Genomic DNA, 15,935 nt, shown 5'->3' with positions numbered 1-15,935 from the left:
CTCTCCAGTGATCGCGTCTCACAACGCTCAGTTATCGTCTATTCAGGTTACACCACTTCAGCACGCGTTTCTCTCTCTCTCTCTCTCTTTTTCTTTGTTTCTTTCCGTTTTTTTTTCTTTCCCTTCTCGTGTTTTTGCTTGGCTGCGTCTGCAGAGCCCGCTTGCAGTGCAAGCTTGAGGACAGAGCTCCCATCCGACGGGGAGAGGCTCCCGCTCCCACCGTCGATGGAAGCCCAAGGCCTTGTGAGCCATGACCGCGTCCATGACTCGCTCCCGGCTCGGCCAATGACGTCTGACTGCATCGCCAGGAATATGAGCGCCGTCTGGAGAAGGCCCAGGGAGACGAAGCGCTAAAGTATGCTATCTCGGCCGCCGAACTGTACATGAAGGCAGCCGCGAAAGCCAAGACTCCCGCAGAGCGCTCTCGCCTCAACCGCAAGTTCACCGAGCTCATCGGCCTCGGGGAGCGTCTCAAGGCGAACGCCAAAGCTGCTGCTGCCGCCTCCCGACCACCCGTTCCCGAATCGACCCGCATCCTCACTACATCCGAGAAGACCATTCTCCTCAAGGCTTCTCGTCTGCACGGCAATGTCTTCCCACCCTGGGACTCTGCCCCAGGCCCAGACCACTTTTCGGATACTGCTGTGACTGGAGACTCTTACATGTGCGTGTAGGTCATTGTGCGGACAACTCCCATTGCGTGTTGCTAACACCATGTCCCATTCCCAAGCGACCCCTCGCCCTTCTCCCTCTCCGCCGAGCAGCAGGCCATCTTCGCCGGTTGGAAACGGCCGAGCGAGTTGGTCCCAAGGGCCAAGGACGGAGATGCCGAACGAGGTCGGGAGCAGTTCATGGCCGCCACGGCGGAGCCAGACTTAGCTCAAGACCTGGCAACCGATTGCTCTGTCGTAGCCAGTCTATGCGCTGCATCTCGCCACCTTGGTCCCACAAAAGGCTCGGTGAGCAGGTCGTGTCAACCCCATCGCCCCAGGATAATGTGTTGATAGATGTGTCGTGGTAGCTCCTTGCGTCGCTCATGTACCCCTTTGACCACGACGCCATGATACCCAAGGTTTCCAAGAACGGCAAGTATGTCTTTCGCATGTATTTCAACGGCAGTTGGCGCAAAGTCACCATCGATGACCGTCTGCCCGCGTCCTCGACCGACCGCACGCTTTATGTTGTTGACCGGCGCAACCCCAAGCTCATCTGGCCAGCCCTGGTCGAGAAAGCCTACTTGAAAATACGCGGCGGCTACGATTTCCCCGGAAGCAACTCGGGTACGGACCTGCACGCTTTGACCGGTTGGATACCTGAGCAGATTTTTCTTCAAAGGTGAGCGGAAGCCCAGACTTTCGTGGATGGTACGCTGACCGTGGCCTTCCAGCGATGATATCGAGCTAGATGAGATTTGGAGCAGGATCAACAAAGCTTATGACGAAGGCAACGCGATACTCACCTTGGGAACGGGCAATATGTTGCCCGAGGAGGAAAGGGCGCTAGGCTTGGTCAAGGAGCATGACTACGCCGTACTTGATCTGAAAAGGGACGAGAGCTACCGGTTACTCCTGATCAAGAACCCCTGGATTGACAGTCTGGTGTGGACCGGTGTCGGGTCTTCTGCGACGCTCAAAGCGCACACGGTAGGATCGACATCGGACAATGCCTCAAACCAGTTTTGGATGGCCTTTGAGGACGTCATCCAGCACTTCGACTCTCTGTACGTCAACTGGAACCCTGCGCTCTTCACCCATCGCCAAGACCACCACTTCAAGTGGGAGATGCCGGACAAGACCGAAGAGCTTGTCTACACGCACAACCCGCAATACAGTGTCTTATCTCCATCCAGCGGCCCCATTTGGGTTTTGCTCAGTCGCCACTGGCAAGACGGCGAGCTCGACATCCTCCGCGAACGCAAAGCCGAAAAGGACCGCGGCGACGCGTCCCTCGCCAACGTCTCCAAACAACTCGGCTTCATGGCCCTTGCCCTCTTCGCGACCTCCCCGCCGGGCACTCGCGTCCCGCTCCCCGACGACCACCGCCGCCTGCACCAAGGTCCCTACGTCGACAGCCCCAACACCGTTCTCCGCTACAACCCCACCCCGAATGTCCCGCAAACGCTCGTCGTCGCCCAAGGCGAACTCCCCTTCCAGTCGTACTCCTTCACCCTCTCCTTCTTCTCCTCATCCCCCCTCACCATCTCCCCCGCCCCCGAACCGCTCCCGTACAACACCACTCTCTCCGGCTCCTGGACCCGCCGCTCTGCAGGCGGCAGCGCCGCCCACCCCACCTACCTCGCCAACCCGCAGTGGTCGCTCACAGCCGCCTCGCCGACCCCGCTCTCCCTCGTCCTCAGCACCGACGCCCGCGACCTCCCCATCCACATCGCCCTCCTCTTCTCCCCTGGCGGCTGCCGCATCACCTCGGTGCAAGGGAGGGACATAGTGGCATCGAGCGCCGAGTACCAGCGCGGCTGCACCGCCGTCTCGGTCGCTTCCCTCGACGGTGGCGGCGGCGGCGGCACGTACACTATCGTAGCGAGCACCTTCGAGCCCAACCAGCTGGGCAACTTTGCCCTGCGCGTCTCCTCCGCCGTGCCCGTCACCGTCCGGCCCGTGGCCCCCGACGCCGCCGGCCGGCTGCGCACCCCCGTGCCCGGCCCACCCGCCGTGTTTGCCGCGGGGCAGGCGCGCCTGCGCGCCCGCGTCACCCTCGCCCGCCTCACCAGGCTCGGCGCCTTGACTAGCGCTACGAGCCCGACGGGGTTGGCGGTGCGGGTGGCGCTGGAGCTGGGCACGGGCCCGCACCGGAGCGTGCTGGCTCTGTCGCGTGACGGCGAGTTCGCCGACGCGTCGATGGGGCTGCGGACCGACGAGGTGGATGTCGAGCCTGAGGTGGCCAGGAGCCGGGGGGGACTGTGGCTTGTGCTGGAGCAGATCTCAGGGGTGGTTGGCGGGAGTATGGGCGGGCGGAGAGGCGATGGGAGTTCTTCTGGTGTGCAGGTCGAGGTGCTGAGCGATGCTGAGGTGCATGTGGGGGGCTGGGAGGGGGCCGACGAGGACTAAGGTTGCTGGGATTGATCTCTACGCTAACGCCCGGCTGGGAGAGTGAAAGATGCAAAGTGTGAGATACGGTTCGTCGACGGGTATATATACTTTATATATAGTTTATACGTGATGCCTTAAAATCTGCAAGGTCAAGTGGGGAGAGCAGAAGATCCACGAGCAGTGTCGCAGTCCATGCCGCCGAGGTCGCTAATACCGTTCACACGGAGTTGCGGTTCGGTGTGGCAAGGCAGCTGAGGCAAAACAGTATAGCAAAGATGCCGCCCTTTACGGCCCGTAGGCTTTACAGCCCGTAGGCCTCATGCACACCCAACTCGGCCTTGACTACGCAAGCAAGACGGTCCCGGTCCGGCACAGCGCAAGGTACAGCAACACGAACAAAGCTCGCCGTAACAGAAGGGTCATTATACGGAGATATCAGCCAGTGGCGAGGAAAAAAAAAAAAAAAAAAAAAAAAAAAACTAATGTATTCCCCGAACCCCAGACACTGGCGCCGCAAATGGGAATTCTATCGGTTCCTCAGTGATAAAGCTTAGCTCGTTCCACTGCCAGGCCATTTGAGTGCTCAGATATCAGGCCAGCAACGGCCCAATGAACCCTCAGCTAACAGCCATCTTTCCAAACTGATGGCCTCTCACTTTTTTTTTTTTTTTTTTTTTTTTTTCCTTGTCTGTTTTTCTTTTCGGACCGCTCGTCGGTCGAGCTATGGATATGATATTCCTTTCAGCGTCCGAGACAGATGATTGCTGTCATATCCCACGCCGATAGCATGATCGTCACGTAGAATGTCATCTCCCACTTTTCCTAGCTTCGCATCTCGTAATCAACGAGGCTGAGGCTCGGAGATGATAAAATGATACGTTGGTGCCGTTGACCCCAGATGCCTCCCTTTCAATCCTAGTTCCGATGAAATCCGTTCTTGATCCTCTTTCCTTCCCATTGTCTTACCTCCTCAAAGCAACGAAAATAGACAAACAAAAGGTGGTATATCGACCGCGCGAAGAAATGTAAAACGCCTTGGACGCCGCCGGAAGCCGCGCACTGTGCCAACACATCAACACGGGCCAGTGGTAACACGCACAGCATAAAAAGAGGCCTAAGCAGGAGACATATCCCCCACGTTGAACCTTTGGACCCTTCCAATCCCGTCCCGAAGCCGTAAGTAGCTCCGACTCCCTAATAAACGCCTCGAGAAAACATCAAGGAAACGGGGAATAAACCTAGCGCGCCAAGAGAAATAAGACTGATGGCCGTCACTCGGACCAGCAAAATGGGGTGGGTGCTGAAGCCATTATGGCTCGGGTTCCGATGTGGGATCTCTGCCTACGTACAGTCCGTCAAGCGGGGAGAAAGGGCCAACGTAGCAAGCGGCCGTCATGGTGAATATGACGGCTAGTTGTATCAAAGTATGTGCAAAGAAGGTGGGAAAAAATAAAAAGAGAATGGCACAGGGTCAAGGGTAGCTGCCGATCAGCTTGGCCCACCCCTCCGCCTCCGACCGCGATTAGGTCCGTCGGGCCTTTGCGCTAGGACGCCGCGCAATAGGGGGTCGTCCTTGTCCTTGTCCATGTGGTGCACTCGGACGTGCCTGGCGTATGGTTAGCCCGGGTTGGTTCGGCCACAGCAATAGATGATACCTGAATTTACCTTTGGAGGTTGTCTGGTCGGGGATACTTGTGCTCCCTATCGGGGCAGAACGGGCAGACATATCCCGGAGAATCGTGGACGAGACCGTGCCGGATCATTTCGTTCTTTCGCTTGAAACCTTTGCCGCCCTCGCTTCGGGGGCATCCTGGGACTGGGCAGTAGTGCGGCCGCGCGGAGGAGTGGACATTCGCGTGCGAGTTGAGGAGGTACTGTGTCTGGAAGGGCGGGGCATTGCAGCCAGGGACCTTGCACGTATACGCCCCAGTGTGAGTAATCCCTTCGATGCTCATCCGCTCAGTGATCGAAGCCGCCGAAGCGGGAATCGATTGATCGGAGCCTGACAGCTCTGTAGGGCTCCTGACGTAGTCGGGCGGCCTATGCATGCCATTTGGCGTGGTGTAAAAGACCAACCCGGGACTTGCTAGCGGGAGACTTGGAGAATGAGGGTCCCGATACCCCTCAGCCGGGAGCATAGGAGGCGAAGCGTGATGGCCATGCAAGGACGATAGGCGAGGCACGGCAGCGGGTGAAGAGCCGGCGAAGCTGGGGTGTCGTAATCTCTCGTTTTCTGCAGCGTGATTATTGCCAAGTTGAGATATATCTCCAAGCTGGGCTCTGATGGATGGGAGCGTTTGCCCGTTGGTGTCGAATTTGAGCGAGTGCAGCTGGATCGGCGGCAAGCCCTCGCCATGGCTACTCGGGGGCACGTTGGCAGTGGGCGATTTGGTGTCCATGTTGAGGGAGAGCGGGGCAGCGCCGGGCTCACGCGGCGAGTAGATGCTGCCGGGGCTATATGGGGAGGGCATCGCAACTGCAACCATTCGTTCTTCTTTTGCGGGTTCCGGCCGTCTTGTCGTTAGCACCATAGAAGGCGCCGGGGGGCCCGCATGCGTTTTCCCTCCCACCACGTCATTGTCGGTGACGGGCGGAGTCGGTCCCGCATCCGGCTGGTCTGTGACCGCTGCCAATGCACCAGCCGCCAGAGACTTCAAGTCGAATGCGCCCATGTCTTCCCGATCCGCTGAGCCCCGGGACATCCTCCGGGATCCTGGCGCGTCTTTGCCGGTCCCGCTCGGTCCGTCGCGGTCCGTTCCCTCGTCAAGAAAATGCTTGGCGTCAGTTCTAGGGTCGTCGTCGTCAAGGCCGTCGTTTTGCTCAGGGTCGCTGCTCTCATACAAGGGCTCGATATCGGCGTAGGCCGCAGTGTCGCGCCTGTGTCCGTCCAGGTGTCCGATCAGGATGGCATCGCCCTGGCTGTGCTTCGCCTTGCGCCGACGATTAGAGCTCTTGTTACCGGGACTAGGAGGAGGACTGACTGGTGAGAGCGAGGGCGCCGGGCTGGGCGATGGCCGCAGGATTGGACGACGTGGCTCCAGAAGCGGGCTATTCTTGGGTAGCGCCTCATCAGGATCGTACAGGTCGCTAGCCGGGACTTGGTCGAGGTTCAGAGCAGCTGCCGTACTCATAATTTCGAGGTCTGCTCAGTGCTCTTGACTCATGTGCCGTCGTGCATCAGCTCGCCATTGATGGCCGGATCGCCCAGGGAAACTCCGAAGCCAATCCCGCACTTTCGCTCCCTTCGTTCTGGGCTCGCGTCCCTGCTTGCGTGGAAGCCCTGGGTGACGATGCGTCGCTTGACCTCCCCTCTCCGTTATTGTTTCCCCTGTTCCTTCCTTTCTCCTCCTCCGCGATCCTTCGCGGGGTGCCCGTCCTCAGTTTGCTGGCGGGTCAGGACAAAGGGCGTCGGTGCGCAGCTGCTCCCATCCGCAGGCTGATAGAAGGGAGCGGAAGGCGGGGAGTAGGCGTATAAGAGCCGCAAACGCAGCCAAGGATGGGAGGGAAACCCAGCGGGGAGCAGCCCGGCAGGGAAAGCTGCTCAAAGGGCTTGGTAAAAGAGTGTGTTGCGCAGGCGCTGGAAGAAAGAAGACGCGGAAACGACCCCGTGACCGATTGATTGAGCGGGGGGACTGTAAATTGCAAACTTGTCGGGATAGTGAGGGGGGTGGCTGGGTTCCCTGTCGCAAGAATGCGGCTCAAGGCCGCAACGGCTGTACGGGCTCGGCAACCAGGCAATAGGAAAAGCGGCCGGGATGTTCGTCCCTCGAGCAGGTCAGGGAACGTCGCGAGATCCAATGCCCCAACCGGGTCGGCGAGCGAGGCAGAAACACCGACGTTGCTCGACTCGGATCGTCGGGCAAATTGTTCTGACAGTTGAGGAGCTGCGGCTCATGGAAGCTTGCCGCGGCCGGGGGGCGGTTAGGCTTGGAGGGTCGTTTTAAGCCGCAGGGGTGGGCAGAGAGCCACCAGAGCGCGTGCAAGCAGCGCAAGGGCCGGGGAAAGGTGAAAGAGTGCGTCTGCGCGGGACGCCTGACGGCTAAGAGTGGAGGAGCGGGGGGCCCGGCCGAGCTGAGGAGTCGGTGGCTGCGACAGTAGCAAACGAGCCCGATTTCCCGACCAAGCACTGAAATATAAGGCAAAACGTAGAAAAGGACCAGCCCAAGGATCCAGATTCCAGGCCCCAAGACGAAGGTCGGTGTTGGCGTGAGACAAAGTATAAAAAAATTAAAAATAAAAAAAAAAAGATTCTGTTTGGTTTCCCTAATGCCTCTATGGCTTGTGCGGGACCCGAGCCTAAGACTGGCCGGTGTGTTACCTTAGGAATGAGGCGTCCAAATGCGACGAAGATTTTGTTGTGATCTGCCCGAGCGAACGGGTGCGGCTCTTTTTGCAGCAGCCGGCGACTGTCCGGGCAGGCACCGTCACGCAGATCTGTGGATTCCTGGTTTCGACTTCGCAAAACAGACTACGGATTCGTCTCTGCCCGAAGGGGTGCAGTAACGCCGATTCAGAAAGGTGGTTTTGCAACGCTACTGTGTCGAAATGTCCGCGGCCCACGATATGCATCAGGAGGAGTCAGGACGGACCAGAAGCGAAAAGGCATGAGAATGGCGGGACCTGAGAAGGGGAATGCGCAGGTGCTGTGGGTGGGCCGTGCGATCCAGGAGTCGGAGCTTGCGCTCTGGAGCTCTGTGGGAGTGTGGGAACCCCTTGCTGCTTGGGGTTGCCGTCATCGGGAAAAGAGTGGTTTGCGGATAACTTATGCGTTTCCCCCATTGCCTTCCCTGCCCGCAACCAGCAAAAATCCCTTCCTTCAGACGGAACCTGCCTGCTACCTAGTTTGGCCTCACGCAGCCTGGAAGTTACCAGAACATTGTCCCCCGGAAGTTGGAGTGGTTGCGGCTGATTCCACGATCCAGCGCTGCCATCTCTCAGTGTCGTCATCCGCGGTGCAGAGATTGGGCTGGCAGGCAGGGTGTTTTCGAGAGTCCAGCAAGGGGGGGTCGAGGTAATGACCGGTGAGGCGACAGGCCCGCCAGGTTCCAGAGGCTCGGGGGTGGCCCCTTGGTCACCCACAAGCGGGGACCCCATCCGAGCGAAGAGCGGAGAACAGATTGCGGTGCGTGAGTGGGTGGGGATCCAGGCCAAGCTTATCCAAGGCACCCCTGGGCTTCCGCCAATTTTTCTCAAATCCCTCTTGTGCCCAACTGGATGTGCAGCTCACCGGCTCACGTTGTTGAGCACTCGAGCATCCGACATCTGATGGAACCCGGAAGTATCAACTGCCCAATACCTATCTACCAAGTGCATCCTTCTGCATAGTGCGTGCCGTCAGGACCGGCTTCGCCATTCTACACTAGGCCATGCCAGCCGATCCCGTCATCTCATGCCCTGCCCAACCGCTCCTGGACGGGCCAAGACCACCTGCTCACAGCCCAACACTCCCCCATCGACGCATCAGGGTCGGGCTGTTGATGCCCCCCTCCCTTCTTCCCTGGGCATGATTATCGGGAGGAGCCATGCCGGCGTTTTTTCGTCGGTATCAGCCGTCGCTGATCTGGAGAAAAATCCAAGAAGAGACGTTCCATTCCGTCTGGCGGTGCCGGCGTGACTTGTATCCCCGCATGAGGTTTTGCTGGTAGAGGTCGGGGGAACGCGGAGCTTGGGACAATTCAGGAACGCTGAGAAGCACGGCAGATAGCCGAGCCGATGAGCATCCTCAAATCCGTACGTCTTTCACTGTCGTTGAGAAGTCAATACCCGATTCCTACACTAGCGTACATTCGTTTTCACAGTCCTAGCCCGGCCTGGCAGGAACCTAGTTCCGGTGGGGCTGTCTTACTGAAGACTCTGATACTGTTCGCTGATTGGGACACGGCAGAGACTCAGCCTCATCGCTGTGCGCCAATAGTGCTACGGGTCAGCCCGTAATCCCGCAGCGGCCTCCCTGTTACGGGGGAGGATTCCTTCTGAAATTCTGGAAACGTCGTATCGATCTTGCTATCCCACCAGGGACACTTCATCTCTCCAAGTCTCTCTGCCTTTTTCAAGATGTAGCAGCGAAGACGAGACGGTCGTGGCGTGAAGTCGGCTCATGCAGGTCACACCGTCAACCAAAGCTAATCCTCCCGCCTGCAGGGGCGGCACGTAGGGGTTTTGCGGAGATCAATCAAGAGCATGGATGCATTGCGATTAGCGACGAGCCCAGGCGAAAACCGGCTAGCCAGAAGTCCCCTGTCCAGGCCAGAGGCCTCTCGCAGCTTGGTAGAGTGCAGTACAGCGTATTTTTGTCCCGCTCGACTGACTTTGTCCTCCACCAAAAAGTTCAGATGCGAGATGGGTGCCAAACCGACCGCCACTGTCCCTCCGCCCCTCGTTACTACATAGCAAAATCGCGGATGGGGGAATCGATGTCATCGGCATCGATGGGTGACGCCTGAGCGCGCGGCGGTGAGATTCACCCGCCCGCTCCTGCATCGAGCCATGCCCACAGAACCCCGCCAAAAGCAAGGTGTGTCACCTGCTATACTCGACGAGGACGGCAATCGTTGGTTGGGCCACGGGCCAGCACGTGTACTCTCCCCAGAGGGCGTCATGCACCAAATCGAACAAATCGATTTCGAGTTTAGCCGGTTCCCGACACCAAGTTCCTCAACCGCCAGATGAGAAAGTTGCGTGTGAATGCGACCTTGGGTGAGCCTCACCCGAGCACGGTGGGGATCTTCGAGGGCAACATCGCCCGTCCCCAGCGACGCAAACTCTTGGCACTCACTCTCAATTTTGGAGCCGTCCATCGACGTCACTCATCGCCGCGGAGGGAAACAGGGATGAAAGAAAAGACGACTCGACCGTGGTGATTCCAGATGCAACCGCATACTTCGTTGTTGCGCTGTTTCCTCTTCGCCTGCGCAGGGTGCAGTAGGAGCACAACCAGTCCCTCTGAGAGCCCCGCAGTTACCTGTGCTCGGCGTTTCCTAGTTTGGATCGCTTTGCTTCGAGGCACCGAACATGAACAGAAGGAGAAGGAGCATTCTCCTTGAGGTGCATTCGAAGCGCGACGGGAGCGCAGGTCGGTTGTGCTCTGAACTACCGGTGATTCACTTCTTCCATCGTTTGGTGATCTCCGCTACAAGAGGGGCACCAGGTGACACCATTCAAGTCGCACCGCTCCCGGGACCTGCCCATTGTGAATGCCGTGGAAGCTGCTTAGTACCGGGGATACCGTTTTCGGGTTCATTATCTCCATGGAGCTTCTCCGTGGAGCTTTCCCGTGGTCGCCGTTTCGTCGCCCCGGAGATCGGCATCATCCACTTAGTTCCAGAGTTCAGATCTGGTAGCCAAATATTCCTATGACCAGTACCTTGACGCCGGTGAGTGTCAGAGCATCGTCCGGACAACTAAAACAACGACAACCACAACAACGGGTATAATTCTTGACACTCATCACGGTTTCATTCCCTCTGCGGCCTATTTGATGCAAGGTTTGGCTTCCAACAAAGTGTGCCTTCGGTGCACGTGTCGTACTGCTATCGAGGACTTCCTTGGGCTCGAGTGCCCGACGCCGTGGACAGTTAAGCTCACTGCTGTGGCGATAGATAATGTGTCTGGTGTTTTGGGCCGGAAGACTAGGAATTTGCATGGATACAGCAGGTGGTGTTGTTGGCATAATGACAGTTACCCCTGGATTGAGAGCGCTTGACACTCTATCTGCCTCAGCTTACACCTTACTACCAGCTGTCTATCTGCCGACCATCGCTAAAGGAAGCGTAGCAGTAAAGATCCTATCCTCTTTTGACACGTAAAGAGTGCTGTATAATGGAGAATATTACTGCTGGGTATTCTCTCTCGATTGCAAATAGCTCATGAACTTGTCTGTTATTGCCCCAAAGCCAACCCCGCAGGCTCCTCCTCTTGCTGATTCCCCATATTTCTGCCGTCCAACCCCCACAAGAAACGAAGGAACTAAGCTTCATGACAGCCGAGGCGGGCGGAACTCGTAGGAGAGGAGAAAGGAGAAGCAAATCAAGAGGGGACTAGCGTCGGGATGGCAAACCTTCGGATCTCGGTATACCGCGGCGTGGCCTTCCCAGCTCCATTCGGCTCGGCAGCTCGGTCGGGGACCGGCGCAGCGTCGCGTGGCGGGGGCGGGGTGCGCGTCTTAGTGTATCTACATTACGGAGCTCTCGCTCGGCTCAAAAAGCAAATCGCTACTAGAGTCGCCCCGAGCTAGATGTGATGAGTGAGATCACGCCACGAGCATCCACCTGCTTAATCACCCTTGAACATCTCCAAAACACATTCAGTCCAGGTACAACATCGGCCTTGAGTACAGACCAACCTATTCCGTTCAAACAAAATGTCCGACCTACCAGCAACAATGAAAGCCGTTGTCTTCCACGGGCCCAAGAAGGTCTCGGTCGAGGACCGGCCAGTCCCAAAATGCAAGTACTTCTCTACCAACAATTTACCTACTTTACCGAAAATCTGCCATGAAAATGTTTTACTCACCAGGTAGATGAGAATTACAGTGCAGCATCCCAAGGACATCATCGTCAAGGTCCAGGCCACAGCGCTATGCGGCTCGTATGTGTTACATACTCACAACAGGCAACGAAGTGCTAGATATTAAACTGAACATGTTGACGCCAGGGAACTTCACGTCTTCCGCGGCCACCAGCCCTCCGGCACAGGCTTCATCATGGGCCACGAGTTCGTCGGCACGGTTGTCGAGGCCGGCAGTGAAGTCAAGAATATCAAGCCGGGCGACAAGGTCGTAGCACCTTTTACCGTCTCATGGTGAGTTCCCCAGAGAACAAGCTTTAACCCGTGTCATGATTCCCTCTCCACCTTGATCCCTTTCTTAGTACCTATTCTAAACCCTGCTCTTCTTGCTACCTCTCCAGCTTGGAATGCTTCTACTGTACGCACGGCAACTCCGCTCGCTGTGCGCACTGCCTGCTTTTCGGCTGCACCGCCCTTGACGGCGGCCAGGCCGAGTACGTGCGCGTCCCCCACGCCGACGGCACCGTCGTGAGGGCGCCCGCAAAGATCAGCGACAGTGCCCTGATCCTCATGGCCGACATCTTTCCGACAGGCTTCTTTGGCGCTAAGAACGCGTTTAGCCTGTTGCAGCCGCAGCAGCCGTCTGAGGCGACCGTAGTTGTGGTTGGCTGTGGGCCCGTCGGACTTTGCGCCATCGTTTCGGCATTGGAATACCAGCCGAGGCATCTCTTCGCTGTGGACAGCGTGCCGTCCAGGCTGGAGTTGGCGAGACAGTTGGGCGCGGAGCCGTTGAATTTCTTGGACGGAAAGGAGGCCATGTTGAAGAGGGTGAAGGAGGTGACTGAGGGGAGGGGGGCAGACGCGGTTATCGAAGTGGTGGGTTTGAGCCCGGCGCTGAGGACGGCCTTTGACCTCTTGCGGCCGTTTGGGGTTATCAGCAGTATTGGCGTGCACAATACCGAAGTACCACTTCCATGGAAACATCCTCGCCGCGATCCAGGCTAACAGGTCTCCAGATCCCCTGGAATGGAGCCGAGGCATACGGGTAAATTTCCCCTCCTGTAACGCATACTCAGCCACTCGCTAACTGGGAACAGAAAGAACCTGAGGATTCAGATGGGCCGCTGCCCTGTTCGGTCCATCTTCAACGAGGCTTTGCCGGTGTTGGCGAAAAATCAGGACAAGTTCAGGTAGGTTTGCCGGTTGGAGCCGATGGGCAAGTGTCAATACTGACTGGTGGTAGCTTCATGTTCGACAAGATCATGCCGCTCTCGGATGCGGTTGAGGGCTACGATCTGTTTGACAACATGAAGGTGCAGAAGGTCATTTTCAAGCCGTGAAGGTCCATTTGAGCACAGCCCAAAATTGGAGCCTAGAAGACACCCATCGTCCTTGGTGACGGCTAGCTGAGAAGTGTCTCTGAGCGAGTTTGGACTGGCAGTAATGAATAAGCACGGCTCAGTTCTGCCTGGGCTTCACAAGCCCGTCATGCATCCAGTAATAAGTGACAGTCGAGTCGTCCTGTACTGCTGCAAGAAGGATCCGCTTTCCCCGCTTAGGACCTCGCCATAGCTTCCATTGGGAGTCCGTGTCGTCCGCTTCCAATGAGTCCTGGTCCGCAGCGCCTGGCGGGATGGCCTCGATGGCGTCAAACACAGCAGCGAATTGTTTAGGAGACCACTTTTCGGAAAGATGCAGCGGTAACACCCACTCGACCTCGGGCTCCTGCGGGATGCGCTTCTTGAGTTCCTTCTCAGCCTTGATGATCTCAATCTGCTCGTCTGGATGCACGTAGAGGCGCTTCGGTGGGAGCCCGGAGAGGAGCTGCCTGGGGAGGTTCGACTGAGTGTGCTCCTGGACTCTTGTCCAGTCGTGCTGATTTTTCAGGTTGTTCAGCACGATCTTGGTGAGGGATGCGAGGTGCGGATCCGAAGCCATTTTGGTTGAATTGTTGATTCAAGTCGGTCTGTCACTGGCACTTTCCGCGTGTTTTGTGGTTGAGAAAAGTGCACATGGCTGCTCGCTTATGTAACACAGATGACAGGATCGGCCGCTAGGTAGTTAGGAGCGGAACGGAGAGCGGAGCCGGAGTGACGAGAAGTAGAGCGGACCATTCCACCGTGGCTACCACTGGAAAGCCTCCACTACGTAGACGTTAGGACAGCAACATTCAGCATGAGCCATGACCTCAGAGCCGGGCGGCGTAACTCGTCGGAACTTCCTTTGTAGTGGAATCTATGAATTCCAATTTCAGCAAAAACTTCAAATGCGTTGTGACATCACGAGCTCTCAATTTGCACGGCCTTGGAAGGAGCAGATCCCGTTTTGTTTCCAGCACGCCCCGTTGCCAAGCGTCCAATGGCTGAGCAGTTCTGCCACGCAAGCGGCGTCCAGGGGCCTAGGCCCGACTGTCAAGACCCCAGTGGAGAGGCGCTTGAGGGCCGCTCCTTTCCCCAGCAACGCTTGGTGCCTGCAACTCACCCACGCAACAGAACACAACGACGAAGAGGGTCTGGGGTTTACATAAGAGCAGGACAAGGAGTGGAAGTTTGGGCTGGATTGGCTATAATATACAGACTAAACGTGAATTTTGAATGGAATGTTGCTTTGTTAAAAATTCGGTGACGTCTTGGAGGTATGTTTTAGATACTAATGAGCTAGCGGGAAGGCGATAGGCTAGCAGCTTTACAGGGGTTCGCATACGCGTATCTCTTCTTCGGCATAGTCCGAGCTTAGACAAATGTGACGACACACCCGCGCCTCTTGGTCGTGGCCAAGGACCTGTTGGGCCCTGCACTTCAAGATATATTTGGCTTCTGTTTCAGTTCCTTGACCCGCCGTCATTGTTCTTCCTTACCTTATCAAAGCTCAAGTGCTCTACTGATTATTCTTCATAATACGGAATTCCGAGTGCACGTGACGCAATCATTGCTCCGCGCCACTGCAGCCAGCATCACCACCGAACGAGTCGAGTTTTGAACCACCACTTACGCTGATATGATTGACGACACTTCCAACGACCATATTCCGCACCATGGGCGAAATCGAGGCGGTTCGAATGTCTCGTCGACGGTACGGAAGCTGTCACAAGAATTCGAGGACTCGCGGCCGCCAGAAGGGTTCATGGCTGTGACCGGCGAGATCGCTTCGACAATAACCGCCGAGTGTGCAGGGAAAGGATTGGCGCCTGAGACAGAAACAGATGAAGACCGGACGCAGACAGCAGAGCCTACGCGAGAGCGAGCGTCGAGCTTCGAAAAGGCACGGCAATCAGATATGGGGGCCACGCCTGTGACATCCTCTGACGACGCTGCTCTTACCGTACAAGCCTTCAATGATCGCCGAGGACCGGAGGACACCGAGCCGTTCGAGAACGGCTACCACTTTCCCCCAAAATACCCCTGGCAGGAGGCGACACGGCATGGACTCCTCGCCTTCTGGAAGTTCTTCATAACGCCAATGGGGTTCTTTTGGACCATCTACGGTCTGAATGTCGTCGCCTGGGGCGGCATGATCTTCTTACTCCTTTGTAACGCGGCGCCGGCCATGTGCGCTCCGACTTGCGACCACATCGACTCCCCGCGCCTGCTATGGATCGAGTGGGACGCTCAGATCTTGACGGGTCTCTTCTGCGTCACTGCCTTCGGCTTCGTGCCCTGGAGGTTCCGGGATCTGTACCTCCTCCTCAAGTACCGAGTTCTGAAGAACCACGATGGTCTCCGGCGGCTGGCTGGAATCCATAGTAGCTGGTTCCGGCTACCAGGCTCGCAGGAGCTAGCCTTGGACGTTGGGCCGGGCAACATCCCGGACGATATCCCCAAGGCCTTTGTACCCATTCCGGAGAAGAACATAGCCAACCCCCCTTTGACCGGTAGGCGAGCGCCGGCGACGGCGGTGTGGAAGATGGACTTTATGATCTGGTGCATGGTCTGGAACACCCTTGCTCAGGTCGGCCTCTGCGGCATCATGTGGGGGATGAACAGATATAACCGGCCGAGTTGGGCAACAGGCTTGCTGGTAGCCGTCGCCTGCATCATCGCGGTGGTCGGCGGATTGGTAATATTCCTGGAGGGCAGGAAAGTCAAGAGCATCGAAGGCGTACCGCTCACTGAGCGGGATCTCGAGAGGCTGGCACGCGATAAGGAGTTGGGCATCCCACACTACAACAACTTTGGGGATAAGAAACCGAAAAAGAAGGACCGGGATCCCGAGCGCGGGGAAAAGTAGAGGATAATAAGGTCTATGGTGCGAGCAGCCAATGGATGATTGTGCAAAGAAATAATCGGAATAAGGTCTTTTGGTGTCACGGCTGGTTTTATAGATTCCGAGTACACGATACCCATTCTGATGGCGTTGGAAGCAAAGAAGAGGGTTAGGGTTAAT

The 15,935-nt window shown here is 57.1% G+C and overlaps 5 protein-coding genes across 5 annotated transcripts; 3 read left to right on the top strand and 2 right to left on the bottom strand.

Annotated features, from left to right (window-relative positions):
- Nucleotides 1-225: 225 nt before the first annotated feature.
- RIM13 (cysteine protease) lies at nt 226-3,065 on the top strand (the record flags this gene model as incomplete). The annotated part of the gene is made up of 5 exons (XM_071066056.1): nt 226-243; nt 309-664; nt 731-959; nt 1,022-1,335; nt 1,388-3,065. 5 exons carry the CDS (start codon nt 226-228, stop codon nt 3,063-3,065), a joined length of 2,595 nt encoding a protein of 864 aa, XP_070922157.1.
- A 1,470-nt stretch (nt 3,066-4,535) lies between these two features.
- On the bottom strand, nt 4,536-6,178 carry MFIFM68171_10636 (uncharacterized protein; the record flags this gene model as incomplete). The annotated part of the gene is made up of 2 exons (XM_071066055.1): nt 4,536-4,653; nt 4,713-6,178. 2 exons carry the CDS (start codon nt 6,176-6,178, stop codon nt 4,536-4,538), a joined length of 1,584 nt encoding a protein of 527 aa, XP_070922156.1.
- Nucleotides 6,179-11,406: 5,228 nt separating this feature from the next.
- MFIFM68171_10635 (uncharacterized protein) lies at nt 11,407-12,892 on the top strand (the record flags this gene model as incomplete). The annotated part of the gene is made up of 7 exons (XM_071066054.1): nt 11,407-11,491; nt 11,579-11,633; nt 11,700-11,846; nt 11,954-12,515; nt 12,569-12,597; nt 12,650-12,742; nt 12,796-12,892. The coding sequence occupies 7 exons, from the start codon at nt 11,407-11,409 to the stop codon at nt 12,890-12,892; spliced, it is 1,068 nt and encodes a 355-aa protein (XP_070922155.1).
- A 118-nt stretch (nt 12,893-13,010) lies between these two features.
- On the bottom strand, nt 13,011-13,490 carry TSP1 (putative tRNA-splicing endonuclease subunit tsp-1; the record flags this gene model as incomplete). Its single annotated transcript, XM_071066053.1, has 1 exon — nt 13,011-13,490. The coding sequence occupies one exon, from the start codon at nt 13,488-13,490 to the stop codon at nt 13,011-13,013; it is 480 nt and encodes a 159-aa protein (XP_070922154.1).
- Nucleotides 13,491-14,549: 1,059 nt separating this feature from the next.
- MFIFM68171_10633 (uncharacterized protein) lies at nt 14,550-15,779 on the top strand (the record flags this gene model as incomplete). Its single annotated transcript, XM_071066052.1, has 1 exon — nt 14,550-15,779. One exon carries the CDS (start codon nt 14,550-14,552, stop codon nt 15,777-15,779), a length of 1,230 nt encoding a protein of 409 aa, XP_070922153.1.
- Between the last annotated feature and the right edge of the window lie 156 nt (nt 15,780-15,935).

The sequence above is a fragment of the Madurella fahalii genome, assembly GCF_045866475.1.
Source record: "Madurella fahalii IFM 68171 DNA, scaffold_6, whole genome shotgun sequence".
Classification (NCBI taxonomy): Eukaryota; Fungi; Ascomycota; class Sordariomycetes; order Sordariales; genus Madurella; species Madurella fahalii.
Note: the sequence above shows the minus strand (reverse complement) of the source record. Positions and strands in the feature narration are given on the sequence as shown.